Raw genomic sequence first — 15,448 nt, 5'->3', positions numbered from 1 at the left:
GGGCCTCCGCCCCTTTAGAGAAGCTACAGCCTCCCTACATCTCGCGAGATCTGCTTTTACGATTCCAGTCGGCTTTCCCGCCAGCACCCTCCTGTAACTGGCTCTCTGCTTCTTATCGCGAGGGGGAAAAAAGACCGGAAGTTGACGGAGAGAGCACGATGTTCTTTTCTCGCGAGACTTGTGAGCGTCCATCTTGCTTCTGTCCCTGACAGATTCTCCTGTCGGGGTCACTGGGGCGGGAAGATTGCTCTGTAGACGCTGCCTGACAATGCTGTCCCGGGTGGTACTTTCTGCCGCCGCCGCAGCAGGTGAGAGGTACACACCCTGGTCCGGGATAGCAGAGTGATTGTGAAACAAGGCGTCTGTGGTTGCTTGGAGCGGGTGGGAGGAAAGGGCGTGAAGAAGAGCGCAGTGAGACTTGGGTCTGAGTGGAGAGTGAGTAGCGCCGCTCAGAAGGTGAGTGTGGGGTCTTGGGGGGTAGGAATGGGGGACGCATGGCCTTAGTGATTGAGCTCTGTGGGGCCGAGGAAGGGGCAAACCAGATTTCATCGTGACCTTGCTAACCTGCGCCTTGTATTTTTGTAGCCCCCTCTCTGAAGAACGCAGCCCTCCTCGGTCCAGGGTAAGTGTGAGGGATGCAGTATTTCCTTTCGTCCTTGCTTTATCACCTCATTTCACTTCTAGGTTAATCTGCTCTTAGCTTTAGGCCAGTAATTACCTTTATTTTGGTTGTATTGGAACGCTTAACGTCTAATTCACGCGTGATCCTATAACTGCCTGGAACACTATTGTATCATCTAATAGCAGAGGTTAAGAGAAAAAGTAATGTGTTCTAACTAAACTGTTTAGAAACTGGTTTTGATGTCTCCTAAGCCCCGCCCCTCTCGCTTGTGACCTTCATCTAGACAGAGCTGCTGCAACCCCAATCGGGGTTACTAGATTGCATACCCAAGGGCAAGTTTTGTTAAATAAAAAAATGAAACATGTAGTTTTTAATCTGTCTCCCAGATTCCAACTTTTACTGTCAGATCAGAGAAATTATTCAGTGTTTCAGCAAATCTTTATCTTGCACCTCCATAACCGAAGATACAGAAATGAGTATGGTTAAGTACCTACCCTCACACAGCAGAGGAGGTAGCTATAGAGTAGTTTACAATGAGGACTCCGAAGCTGAGAGTAAACCTGGCTCCTCTGCTTAACAAGCTGTGGGACCTTAATTTCTCCACCTGCAAAATAGAGATAATAGTACGTTATGGATTATGAGAATTAAGGGACGTAATTCCTGGGAACTCTAAAAACAGTGCTTGGTACGTAATATGTGCTTAGTAAATGTTAGAACCTGTTGTTAATATTATTTCATAAAACATGTCAGTTTTCTTTGGAATTTCTTTTTACTTCCGGACTTCATCCTAAGTCTTGCAAAATTTGATAATGGTCCTGTGTCTTGAAAAGGTGGTTTTGGTTTATCTGTAGTTAAAGTAAGACTAATTGGTTGCTTCCAACTTCTCAAAGAAGAAAAATTCCATACAGACAAATAAACAACTCTTTGTAGTATAGGTAATAAATACATATATAAGATGCGAGGAACATCCTTGATTTCTCTTTCACATTTCATATCTAATGCATTCATAAGACTCTTCTTTTTTCTTATATCCAGACTCGAACCACTTCTTCCACTACCACTACTACTGGAGTATGAACCACCATCACGTTGCACCTAGGCTATTTCAGTTGTCTCCTAACTAGTCTCCTTGAATCTATATTCTTTTCCCATTACAGGCCATTCTCACAGGAGTCACAGGGATTGTCATTTCCCCACCCTTCCCTTGCAAAACCCTCCAGAGCTGCCTGTCCTACTTGAAATAAAATCCAAACTTACAATAACTCAGCAAATTCAACATGAGTTGACCCCATCCTACCTCTTGATTTATCTTCTTACCTTCTGTTTTTAGCTCATTCTTCAGCCATACTGACGTTCTTGCCATTCTTCCAAAAACTGCCAAGCTTATTGTTTCCTCAGGATCTTTATACTTGCTCTTCTCTCTTCCCAGTCATTAGCTCAGATGTCACCTAATCTCCCCCAAAAAAGCCTCTCTCCCGCCCACCCACTGCTTCTTAGCCCTTTCCCTCCCTAATTTACATGGAATTTACAGCTGTCTGAAATTGTGTGCGCGCCTATGCATTCACACACTCCAAACCCCCACTAGAACGTCTAAGGCTGAGACTTTGCTTATTGTTATACTGTTGGTGCCTAACATAAGTAGAGTCTGTAAGTGTTTTGTTGAGTGAATAAATATTGGCCCACAATTGGAGAAGACTTTGTAAAGGATATACTTGAGATATTCTAAAGGCTGTTTGGTCTTGGCAGTCCTTAAGTGAAAGGCATACCAAGTAGAAGCAGCATGAGGCAGTCTTTTTTACTTTGAAAACTGTGCACGTTAAGTCTCTTCAGTCATGTCTGACTCTGCGACCCCATGGACTATAGCCTGCCAGGCTCTGTCCATGGCATTATCCAGGCAAGAATACTGGAGTCAGTTGCTGTGCCCTCCTTCAGGGGATCTTCCTGACCCAGGGATCAAACCTAGGTCTCCTGTGTTGCGGGCAGATTCTTTACCATCTGAGCCACCAGGGAAAGCTGTCAGTTCAGTTCAGTTGCTCAGTCGTATCCGACTCTTTGCCATGGACTGCATCACGCCAGGCCTCTCTGTCCATCACCACCTCCAGGAGTTTACTCAAACTCATGTCCATCGAGTCGGTGATGCCATCCAACCATCTTATCCTCTGTTGTTCCCTTCTCCTCCCTCCCTCAATTTTTCCCAGCATCAGTGTCTTTTCAAATGAGTCAGCTGTTCTCATCAGGTGGCCAAAGTATTGGAATTTCAGCTTCAACATCAGTCCTTCCAATGAATATTCAGGACTGATTTCCTTTAGGATGGACTGGTTGGATCTCCTTGCAGTCCAAGGGACTCTCAAGAGTCTTCTCCAACACCACAGTTCAAAAGCATCAATTCTTTGGCGCTCAGCTTTCTTTATAGTCCCAACTCTCACATCCGTACATGACTACTGGAAAAACCATAGCCTTGATTAGATAGACCTTTGTTAGCAAAGTAATGTCTCTGCTTTTTAATATGCTGTCTAGGTTGATCATAACTTTCCTTCCAAGGAGTAAGCGTCTTTTAATTTCATGGCTTCAGTCACCATCTGCAGTGATTTTGGACCCCAAAAAAATAAAGTCTGACACTGTTTCCCCATCTATTTGCCATGAAGTGATGGGACCAGATGCCATGATCTTAGTTTTCCGAATGTTGAGCTTTAAGCCAACTTTTTCACTCTCCTCTTTCACTTTCATCAAGAGACTCTTTTAGTTCTTCACTTTTCTGCCGTAAGGGTGGTGTCATCTGCATATCTGAGGTTATTGATATTTCTCCTGGCAGTCTTGATTCCAGGTTGTGCTTCATCCAGCCCAGCGTTTCTCATGATGTACTCTGCATATAAGTTAAATAAACAGGGTGACAATATACAGCCTTGACGTACTCCTTTCCTTATTTGGAAGCAGTCTGTTGTTCCATGTCCAGTTCTAACTGTTGCTTCCTAACCTGCATACAGATTTCTCAAGAGGCAGGTCAGGTGGTCTGGTATTCCCATCTCCTTCAAAATTTTCCACAGTTTGTGATGATCCACACAGTCAAAGGCTTTGCCATAGTCAATAAAGCAGAAATAGATGTTTTTCTGAAACTCTTTTGCTCTTTTGATGATCCAATGGATGTTGGCAATTTGATCTCTGGTTCCTCTGCCTTTTCTAAAACCTGGTTGAACATCTGAACATCTGGGAAAGCTGTAAGTAGTTGCATATGGCTGGAGAGTAGGAGAATGAAGGAAGAGGAGGCTATTAAACTTGACAGGTACTGAATCATGTATGCTATATTAAGTACTTTGTTTACTATGGCCAGAAGAGAGGCTGTTGGAGAGTTTTAAAGTCACATTTGTATTTTAAAAACTTTAAAAGCAGCAGGGAGGTACTGGGTTGAAGGGGTATTTGAGGAGAAGCCAAGAGACCAGGTTTTGCTTGTTAACTTTCTTAGGCAAGAGTACCTGAGGGCTTGAACTAAGGTGGCCAGTTAGGGAGAGAATTTGTGTCCAACTAAAGCAAGTTTTTTTTTAAAAAAATTATTTATTTTTAAATGAAACACAAGATGAGTATTTTTAATGATAAAAGGTAAAATTCACAATAAAGCACGTTCTTTAGTGCTGTGATTTAAATCAGTTCTCAACCTGGGGCAGTTTTGCTCTCCAGGGGACTTCTGACAATGTCTAGAGATGTGTTTGGTTGTCAGCACTGGGTGGGAGGAGGGATGCTACTGCCACCTGGCATATAAAGGATGCTGCTAATTACAGTGCACAGAACAGCTTTCCACAACAAAGAATTGTCAGCTGTCAAAAATTCGATAATGCTGAGGTTGAGAAACCCTGATTTACCTAAGAATCTTGAGCATCACTCTCGGATTCCAAAAGTCAGTATGGTAGCTCATAATACATTGGGAAACAGCAATAATATTTGGAAGACGAGCAATGAACCATAATCAGTGAAATAATATAAACTCTTACATTGCAAGGAGACAGATAGAATGGGGAGGTGAGGAACAAAATCATACGATAATTTGAAAGAAACTAAACTTGACAGCAGATATGAAAAGACTGGAGGATTTTATTTCATCAGAATCTTAATAAGACACCAATATGCTGTAACTGTTAAAATGCAACCTTAAGTTACTTTAAGACAGGAATATTTTGCAAATTCATAACAGTACAGTAGTTAAAGTCCAATAATGGCAATAGCAAGTTCCCAGTATGTGTTTGTAGAATGAATGGATTGGTCAAGCTGTACTTAGGGTATCCTGTTCAGTTCTGTATACTTCATTTCTTTAAACAAAACCAGATTGCTGCTTGTGATGGACAATCAGGTTTGTGAAGGAACTGAGATGTTTATTTAACCCAAATACATGGGTGTTATCTTATATAATAAATGAATAAAATTAGAACTAATCAATAGAAGTTTTAAGGATGTACGTAGCAGTTCAGAGGATGAACGTAGAGATATCCAACATGGCAAAAGCATGTTTCACTTAGTGGTTGTTTAGCACCCTGTCACAGAGAATATCCAGAAAGGTCAAAGTTCTTGCCATCAGGGAGCTCACAACACAGTGGCCATGTAATAACTAACCACTTACATAAAACTTTAACATATGCTGAGCACCATTCAATACACTTTACATTGTTTAATTCAGTTAATCCTCACAACAACCTTCTAAGGTCATATTCTTTATTTTACTTTACTTAGAGAAATCACAGATTACAAAAGCATAAATTAGAATTTGACCCAGATAGTCTGGCTGCAGAGTCTATGTTCTTACATATTTTAGTGCTAGTAATAGATATGTAAGGTGCTAGACAGATGACCTATGAGATTTAACAGAGGAACTCCAGTATTGGGTAGAAGATTACATAAAGCTTTAAGTAAGTTGTTTTCCCTTGTCACAGCTAATTATTGGACCCTGGCCTTCCTGTTCTTGGTTCTCTCTCCATTAGAACAGTGGGAAACTACCTTAATCCTCGTCCCTATTCATTCTTTCTACAATTGTTCATATATTGTGTTCTCTTTAAAGAATGGGCTTTAAATTTGTATAATTCCTACCTATAGGGTATTGCAGGCAACGAGGATCTTTCACACAGGGCAACCAAGTCTTGCCCCTGTACCACCTCTTCCTGAATATGGAGGAAAAGTTCGTTTTGGGCTGATCCCTGAGGAATTCTTCCAGTTCCTTTATCCTAAAACTGGTGTAACAGGTGAGCATTTGCCCAGTGTTTGATAGTATGTTTGGATGCTCTGGTTTATGTTAATCTAGAATTTTCGTGGCTTCTTACCTTTTCCACATAGACCAGAAAAATTAGGTCGGCTATTTTCAAAAGTAAAGTGTGGAAGTGATTCAGTGTAACAATTGATTTGATTGCTTTAACTTGTCTTTGGAGTAATTTTGTTGGGGATTTTAACTTGATTTTATAGCATTGTCTCTGTTGATACACCAAATTTATTGAATGCCTGCCCTATCCTAGGCACTGTTCTAGGCATACAGTGGTGAACTAAAGCGCCTGCCTTCATGGAACATACTTTCTTTTGTAGGATAGACAATAAAGAAATGAGTAACTGGGGAATTTTTTGGCAGTCCGGTGGTTAGAACTCGTGCTTTTACAGCAGGGGCCCAGGTTCAATCCCTGATTGGGGAACTAAGATCCCTCAAGCCATGTGAAGTGGCCAAAAAAAAAGCATAACCATAAAATACACTTTCAGGTAATGATGGAAAGAACTATGGATAAACATAAAGCCAGGTAAGGCAATAGAGGCTATGTATTGTATGTATAATTGTGTGTGTGATTATGAAAAAAGAACTGGACTGGACTTACAGTTTTTTCCTTTTAAAAAGGCCTAAACTGTCCTGAAACCTTTCATTTTTGTGATGTGATATGCTTTCACTTTATTTAATCCGTATAACAGTTCTATGAAGACATTTTTATTACCCAGAAGAACTAGAAGACAACTTGCTGAGGTTTATTCTCTCTTTAGTGACTGAGTAGTACTTAAACATGCTTTCTCCAGTTAAGTTTAGTGTACTTTTTATTACACACACTGGTCCTCTTGTTGTATCCAAATATAACTGTGACTGTGAAACACTGGAAATCAAAGATATTTTTTTTAATCTCTCCAAGGAATGACCTAAAATAGCTTTCCCATACCTGAAATTGTGAGAAACATCAGATCTCCATAGGTGATAAAAATGCTACATGTGATGGGCCTTTTTTTTTAATAAATTCACATTTAAAATGTATACATTGAAGGCAGATTTTTTTTTTTAAGTGAACTGTTTAAACTTAGTATGGGAAACTGGATAAAACACATTTGAGAATGTAACCCTTTTGTTCTCATAGTATATCCTAACATCCTTTGGCACTTGTGTTGCTTAGAAACACTGTAAACCACTTCCCCCAAAGACCTGTCTTAAATCCTACTTAGCATCTTTTGAGGCACAGAGGAAAATCCTAAAGAAAGGTACATGATGGTTTGTATCCTTTCAGAATTCATGACCTGGTTAAAGAAAAAGAGAACCATATTAGAAGCATTATAATAAGGTGCTACAGGAAGTGAAAGTCCTGTTAGTTCTTTTACTTACATGCTGGTTTGTGGCTGATTTGTTTTGTTTGCTTATTTCCAGTATCAGATTCACACTGAGTAACTAGGCAAGAATGGATAAATTTTATTCTGACCAATATCCCCTACTTAATAAATAGTATATTTTGCTACACAAATTATTCTCAATAATTTTTATAAACTACTTCCTGTTTGTTAAGCAGTTGTACTAGACACTATATACATTGTTTTTTAGTTACATCAATCCTACCAAGAAGGTACTATTCCCATTTTACAGTTCAGGAAACTAAGCTCAGAGATCATCTATATTGTCCAATGTTGCTAAATTGCAAGGTCAGATTTCCATAAGTCCAGATTGTTGTCCTTTCAGTTGTACCTTACTGGTTCTCATCTAGGCTTTGATCTTTGAATCTGATTATTTAAAATCATTATTAACTTTCCTTAACTGGATACATGTATGTGTATGGCTGATTACCTTCTCTGTTCACTTGAAACTGTTACAGTGTTGTTAATTGGCTATACCCCAATACAAAATAAAAAGTTTTAAAAAAGAATAAAATAGGAAAAAAAACTTTTACCTTCAACTAATTAAATGCAAAAGTATCTCTCTGTCTTACCCTTTTAGACATAGCATATCTATCATAAAATAACTTTTTCTTCCTTTTAGGACCCTATGTGCTTGGAACTGGGCTTATCTTATATTTACTCTCCAAAGAAATATACGTGATAACTGCAGAGACCTTCTCTGCCATATCAACAATAGGATTCCTTGTCTATGTAGTTAAAAAATATGGTGCCTCTGTTGGGGAATTTGCTGATAAACTCAATGAGGTAAGAACCATAAATCTTACTTCCCGTTTTAGACAGTACTAGAAGCATCAAAGCCATCATGGTGATAGGAACAAAGCATATAAAAATGAATCTGATCATAATGATTTCAATTATAAATGTTAATTACTAATTTGAGATAAATTTTTAAAAACTACCAGACTTTCTCTAGCTTTTCCGTAGTTTTGTTCATTCAGCAAGATACTGCATGGCTACTGTGAGCAACTCTTGTTAAGGATTTGGGCAGTTCCCCTTATGTGTGGGTGTTTTCACAAGTGAAGAAGTATAAAATGGATCTTTTTATTACCCTTGATACTTTCATTGATCTTTGTTGTAAATATCATAATTGCAGCAAAAAATTGCCCAACTGGAAGAGGTGAAACAGGCGTCCATCAAACAAATCCAGGATGCTATTGATATGGAGAAGTCACAGCAGGCACTGGTTCAAAAGCGCCATTACCTTTTTGATGTTCAAAGGGTAGGTTTCAGAACTTTCTCAGATGAGTGAAATTACTCATTTGTGTATATTTAAAACAAAAATTTACAATCTTATAAAGATTGTATAGTTTGAGCATATTTTACTTGGAAAAAAGAATATTTGGGTGGGGATAGGCTATTAAAGCTATTTAGACATCTAAGACCCCTCAAATGGATAAATAATTAGAATTATTACTCTAAAACTAGAGAGGATGAAAAGTATAAAAGAACACATTTTTAAATTCACACAGAAAGCCGATTTAAAAATGACATTCACTGTAAAATACAGTAGGTGAAATACATGCCATGCATTTCAAACATGCATGTTATAGGAAAGTCTTACGACATAACAGTATCCCTGAAGATTCTTAGCACATTATGTTTGAAATCCTCAGAAATCTCTTCATGCGTAGGTTACAGCTGGAGAATTCTTCCTACCTCATAAGTAATATGTCACACAAAACCTGGCTTTTGAAGATGTAGCTTTTTGTAAGAATCAAATGATAGTGATTAAAATTTTTATTTATTTATGAAATATTTAATAGGTATATTTTAAGTGTGAACACACTGGTCAAGGCAAGGTGCTAAGATTACAGCAGAGAACAAAACCAAGTCTGCTTTCTTGGTGCCTGCTTTCTAGCCAAGGATTGCGAGAAGGAAAGGGAAAAAAAATTAAACAGATATGAACGTCAGCTTGTGTGAAGTACCTATAGAATAATGAACTTAAAGGAAAAGAAATCTTAGAAGCAGGGAGTTAACTGTTTTGTTCGGCAGTTTAGAAAGGCTTCTGATGTGATATTTGAACCTGCTATCTGAGGAAATAGTATTGCAGACAGAGGGAAGAACAAGCACAAGGGCCCTAACCCTGGAAGCTTGCTTGGTGTAGACAAGGGAAAGTAAGAAGGCCAACGTAGCTAAAGTAGGATGGGTGAGGAGGAAGGAAAGAGGAAGCAAGGCAGAGAGTGGCCAAGGGCTGGATCATATGAAGTCTCATAGGCTTCTATGAGAACTTTGACTTGTACTCAGAATGAGAGAAAGTCATTGAATCTTTTAGGCAGAGGAATGATATGATCTCACTGGTGTTTTGAAGAGTCATCTGATGGCCTTGTTGTAAATAGCCTTCAGTCTTGCATGTGTTGGTTTGAAATGCCTGTGAGTTAGCCAAGTAAGAGTTATTAGATACAAGAGTCTGGAATCACTGGGGAGAATTTGGAAATCATGAGCTTACAAGTGGCCCTTAACAGCTGTAAGACTGGAACAAGAAAGAAAATAACTGGTGGAAACAAGGATTAATGCCCTACTTAATGGTCAAGTAATAAAGGGCCTAAGAATTTGGCATCAGATTTAGCAATATGAAGGTTGGAGACCTTGGTAAGGGCTGTTTTAGTGAGGTGGTTGGAGTAAATTAAAGGAAAAAAAATGGAAGAGGAGAATTGGAGTCGGGGTAGAAATCACTGTCAAAATTATGAAGGAGTTAGAATATTGATGAGCAAAGAAATTAGTAGCTCAGAGGAGAGGATTTAGTAATCAAAAGAGACTTTTTAAAAGAAGGTATAATTACATGTTAGGATCTGATAGAAATTAGTAGAGAGAAAATTGATGCAAGAAAGGGGTATACATAGGGAGGAATTCTCTAGAGCAGTGTCCTTTGGTAGGGCTATAGGGCTTGGAGTATGCAGGTGGAAGGGTTGGCTTCAAGAGCATCAACAGTTCCATAATTAAAGGAAGGCAAAGTATGTGAGTATGGGTTCAGGTAGATTGGCTGATACAGTGGTACAAGTTTGGGAAGTTCTTTGTTTCCTTTTTCTCAGTGAAATAGGAAGTTAGGTCATTTGCTGAAAAGGAAAGTAGTCAAGGCAGTATTTGAGATTTGAGGAGAAAGAAGATAGGGCCTACTTGAGCTTAATATCTCAAACCTTTATACTTAACAGGAAGATGTATAAGGATTCTCATTACAGACTAGAAGATGACAATATCCCTGTCACTTTATTGATTATTATTCTGGAGACAGTAGCTAATATTAAAGAAGAAAAATAAGAGGTATAAAAACTAGAAATGAAACCTTAAAAGAAGAAAAAGACAACATGAAAAACAATACAATACCTTTGGAAAGACAAGATGTTTCCAGTAAGACAACAAAATCCAGAAACTTGGGTAGTGACGGATGTTAACTAGACTCATTCTGGTGATCATTTCACAATATATACAAATACCAAATCATTGTGTTTGTATACCTGAAATTAATATAATATTGTATGTCAGTTATACCTCAATTTTCAAAAATCCAGAAAATCATAGGAGCAAAAATTGTTAAGTTAATCTCATTTTAAAAAATTTAAATTTTACATGTAGAAATTGCCATAAACCAGTTAGAGATAAAAGGACACTTGCATTCCATGCCACACAAAAGGGTGGTTACCTTAGGATAGACCAGCATTCCAGCAGAAAACTAGGCATAGGACATGAACAATTTATAAAGATATAAGTAAATGTAAATGACTTCTAAGTATATAAATTTTCTCCTTATATAATGACAATTAAAATTGATAATTTTTTTCTGCTTATCAGAATAGCAGAAAGTAAAAGGTTTTATAAACACTGTTGGTCAGGCTGTTTGTGTTGCTGGTGAAAGAATGGAGCAGTACAACTTTTCTGTAGAATTTGACAATGTTAATCACAATTTAAAATGGATCTTTAAGAGCATGGGCTTTGTAGCCTGACCCCTCGTACTCAGGCCTTGGCTTCATAATTCAGTGACCGTGTAACCTTGGATAGATTCCTTGGTTTCTGCCTCAGTTTTCCTCACTGTAAAATGAATATAGTAACTATTCTGTGGTGTGATTTTAAGATTGAATTGAATTGACACACAATGTTCAGAAGATAGTAGATACTCAACAGATGTTAGCTATTATTTTACCCAGCAGATATTCAGACATAACTGCAAAGATGTAAACTGCAATATGTAGTTGAAAGAATTAGAAGCAACCTAATCTGTTAATAGAGCTTAGTTAAATAAATTATGGGTTGTGAGACACAAAAATAGTAGAATCCATTGTAAGTTCTAAAACTGAGATGGGTCTATATGTCATAACCAGTAAAAGTGATGTTTATGTGTATACATATACATATGTTTTCTTTATTAAGTATTTCTGGGAGAAAATACAAGAAATATAGAAAGATGATAGCCTATGAGGGGGCTCTAGAGGGCTTATTTTTACTGTATATACTTTTAAATATATTTTTACTATATGCTGTTAGATTTTTTTTAACCAGCTGCATGTATTACCTGTTCATATTAAACAAATGAACTTTGCATAAAATACAGTTAAGTGATAGCTGTTTTAAGAGGCAGAATCCTCAGAATGGAAGTAATCCTTTGTGCAAACAATTTTCATCACTTCTTAATTTTGCTTCAGAATAACATTGCTATGGCCTTGGAGGTTACTTACCGGGAACGGCTGCATAGAGTATACAGGGAGGTAAAGAATCGCCTGGACTATCACATCTCTGTGCAGAATATGATGCGTCAGAAGGAACAAGAGCACATGATAAACTGGGTGGAGAAGCATGTGGTGCAGAGCATCTCTGCACAGCAGGTACATGATGTTTCAAAGCTTCTGGAGTTGTATTGATAACTCTGATAGTGTAGGGATAGCAGGGAGTCTTTAGCCTAACAATATTGGTTCATTTTTCTGGTTAGTGGTAACCTAGAAAGTGCTGCACAACTGCCATGGTAGGTTTCCTCCTTCCTCAGAGTTTGGTTATCAAAAGAACTCTCACTCATAGTGGGAAGATCATTGAGGACACTCGTTGTGGCCGACTTATGTTCAGGTTCCATCATCTGGGAAACATTAACCAACATACTTCTCTGTAAAACAAAAACTGGACAAGTCTATTTCTGAGCCTCTTCCTTTTTCTAATTCTGTGATACCCATTCCATTTCCTCTCCTCAGCTGCTAAATTCATTGATCTTGAACAGAAATGTTTTCTATTTTATCTATTTATTTATTTTTATTTACTTGTTTATCACTTGATTTCTTCTTTCCCAAATAAAGAGTATACTTAGGCATTTCTGGTCACTTTCAGCATAACCATGCAGGCCTGGAGAGAAACAGGGTCTATCGATATTTAATGAATTGGGTTTTTAAATTATGCTCTTTTACATAAAAGTGATATACTTATGTAAGGAATTTGGAAAGTACAAAAGAGATAAAAATTATTTTTATTCTTTCTTAACATTGTTTATTACTAATGTTTGTTAGGTTGGTCCTTTTTAAGCAAGTATTAGCTGTAAAATATAACATCAGTGGCACATGGTTACAGGATTGTCTAGCTTCAACCTCTCGACAGGTTTCACTCATAAAAGCTATGAGCCAGGGGACTTTTAACTAATTCCCTGGTTTTGCTTTATTAATAATTGGTTATCCCCTATGTAAAGCTGGAATCAAGATTGCTGGGAGAAATATCAGTAATGTCAGATATGCAGATGACACCACCCTTATGGCAGAAAACGAAGAGGAACTAAAGAGCCTCTTGATGAAAGTGAAAGAGGAAAGTGAAAAAGTTGGCTTAAAACTCTCAACATTTATAAAACAAAGATCATGGCATCTGGTCCTGTCACTTCATGGCAAATAGATAGGGAAGCAATGGAAACTGACACACTTTATTTTCTTGGGCTCCAAAATCACCTCAGATGGTGACTGTAGCCATGAAATTAAAAGATGTTTGCCCCTTGGAAGAAAAGCTGTGACCAACCTAGACAGCATATTAAAAAACAGAGACATTACTTTGCCAACAAAGGTCCATATAGTCAAAGCTATTGTTTTTCCAGTAGTTATGTATTGATGTGAGAGTTGGACCGTAAAGAAAGCTGAGTGCCGAAGAATTGATGCTTTTGAACTGTGATGTTGGAGAATCCAACTCTTGAGAGTCCCTTGGACTGCAGAGAGACCAAACCAGTCAATCCTAAAGGAAATCAGTCCTGATTATTCCTTGTAAGGGCTGAAGCTGAAGCTCCAATACTTTGGCCATCTGATGCAAAGAACTGACTCACTAGAAAAGACCCTGATGCTGGGAAAGATTGAAGGCAGGAGGTGAAGGGGACAACAGAAGATGAGATGGTTGGATGGCATCACTGACTCGATGGACATGACTTTGAGCAAGCTCTGGAAGTTGGGGATGGACAGGGAGGCCTGGTGTGCTACAGTCCATGGAGTCACAAAGAGTCAGACACAACTGAGCGACTGAACTGAATTCATCATCCCCTATGTTAAACAATTTAACAATTTTTTGTAGTCTATCTTTAAGCCAATAATCCATCTTGAGATTCTATAGTAACCTTAGTGTCTTATAGGAGGTATCTTTTAGAATTACAGTGTTTATACCCTTCCGTGATTAGACAAGGTCTAACCAGCTTTCTCTTTCCTTATCACAGGAGAAGGAAACAATCGCCAAGTGCATTGCAGATCTAAAGCTGCTCGCAAAGAAGGCTCAAGCTCAGCCAGTTCTGTAAACACATCTATCCCCATTAAGACAACTAGAAACAGTTGACTGACTAAATGGAAACTAGTCAATGTGATAAAATCTTTCTGTGTTGCTGTCTGCTGAAGTTACAGGTTACCTTTCCTATAAATGAAAAGTTTTGAGTCTGATATAATGAGAGAATTAAAACAATCTATTGGCCAGTAAGATCTTTCTCTAATCCATCTTGCTGTACATTTTGAGTTGTCCTGTGATCACTTTTAAATAAGCAGTTTCTTTGAATAAAATTTGGTACCTGGCTAAAAATTGTCAAATTACAGTTTAAATTTGTAATTAATTCAGCCATCGTAACAATAAAGTGACAGTTGAAACAAAGTTTTTCAAGATGCATAATTTTCTGAAATATTATTTCAACATTTATTATACTGGTAAAAATTAATGATGTTACTGAACTGATAATCTTATTTATATAATTATTAGTGGTAAGCTATTTATTGCTGCTAGGTTATGGGGAATTTAAAGCTTTTCAGTATTAAAATGGCTAAAGGAAATCTTATATCATTGACTTTATTTTTGCTTTAGTAGTATGTCTGCAGAAAATTCTATGGACTCAATGTGTCATAAAATTACTCTCAAGAATGCAACAGATAGAAAATTCTGCCTTTCCATAGATTTGTCTGCATTTAATTCTCATACTTTTATAAGGATTTACTTATGAACAAATGGATAAAACAATCATTTAGGTCAGTATTGATGGCTAATGTATTCATCTTCTATAGAAATCAGATTGACATCGTTATTAAGATGTTGCTTAAAGGAGAGTTTACTAAGATCAGTAGGTGTTCCAAATTATTCATTAAATGAAGAATTGCTGTGCTAAGCACAATCCTACAGTGGTCACACAGAGATAAAAAGTTCCTACCACAAGGTGTTAATCTGCTGGAAAGGCAGAATATATGATACAGTACAGATTTTGGTATAAGGTGTTCTGAGAGGACCATTTTAGGTAGTCTAAATAGCCTCATCATTTCTCTTGTGTGTAACTGTATTAGTCAGTCTTCAGTCAGAAGCACAGCTACTAGGATATGTGTTTATATGTAAGAGATTTGACTTTATGCTCTTGTGGGAGCTGGTTAAGCAGTCTCTGTAAGCTCTTAATCTTTGTTTCTAATGAAGGAGCTTGACATGCATGGAGCGGGCATATAAGAAGGGAAGATAGATGTGAAGTGGGAGAGGGTAGGAACAAGTGGAAACTACAAGCACAGACTGAAACCCTTGTCAGTTTTTATTACCTCTGATCTTCATGGTATGATTGTTCTGTAAAACCCGAGGCCCTTCCTTATATTCCTGGTTCAAAGGTTAGAGAAGCTTAAGGATGACCCAAGGAGAGAAGTTGGGAAGTTACAGCCCTGCTAATCAACAGATAAGCAACAACATGGATAAGCCACAAAGTAGTTCCTG

At 37.8% G+C, this 15,448-nt stretch overlaps 1 protein-coding gene across 1 annotated transcript; it reads left to right on the top strand.

Annotated features, from left to right (window-relative positions):
* The first annotated feature begins 195 nt into the window (after nt 1-195).
* On the top strand, nt 196-14,362 carry ATP5PB (ATP synthase peripheral stalk-membrane subunit b). Its single transcript, XM_081492736.1, has 7 exons — nt 196-308; nt 586-622; nt 5,699-5,844; nt 7,869-8,032; nt 8,382-8,507; nt 11,923-12,102; nt 13,941-14,362. Exons 1-7 carry the CDS (start codon nt 269-271, stop codon nt 14,016-14,018), a joined length of 771 nt encoding a protein of 256 aa, XP_081348862.1. The 5' UTR covers nt 196-268; the 3' UTR covers nt 14,019-14,362.
* The last annotated feature ends 1,086 nt before the right edge of the window (nt 14,363-15,448 follow it).

Source organism: Giraffa tippelskirchi, chromosome 5 (assembly GCF_054371585.1).
Source record: "Giraffa tippelskirchi isolate mGirTip1 chromosome 5, T2T-mGirTip1v1.2.pri, whole genome shotgun sequence".
Taxonomy (NCBI): domain Eukaryota; kingdom Metazoa; phylum Chordata; class Mammalia; order Artiodactyla; family Giraffidae; genus Giraffa; species Giraffa tippelskirchi.
This window is presented reverse-complemented; position numbering and strand designations above follow the sequence as displayed.

What these genes read in the sequence shown, in the direction of transcription:
- ATP5PB (XM_081492736.1), top strand. Translation starts at nt 269, where the DNA reads ATGCTGTCCCGGGTGGTACTTTCTGCCGCCGCCGCAGCAG. An exon ending in GCAGCCCTCCTCGGTCCAGG is followed by an intron (nt 623 to 5,698) that starts GTAAGTGTGAGG and finishes TCCTACCTATAG; the next exon opens with GGTATTGCAGGCAACGAGGA. An exon ending in TCCTAAAACTGGTGTAACAG is followed by an intron (nt 5,845 to 7,868) that starts GTGAGCATTTGC and finishes TCTTCCTTTTAG; the next exon opens with GACCCTATGTGCTTGGAACT.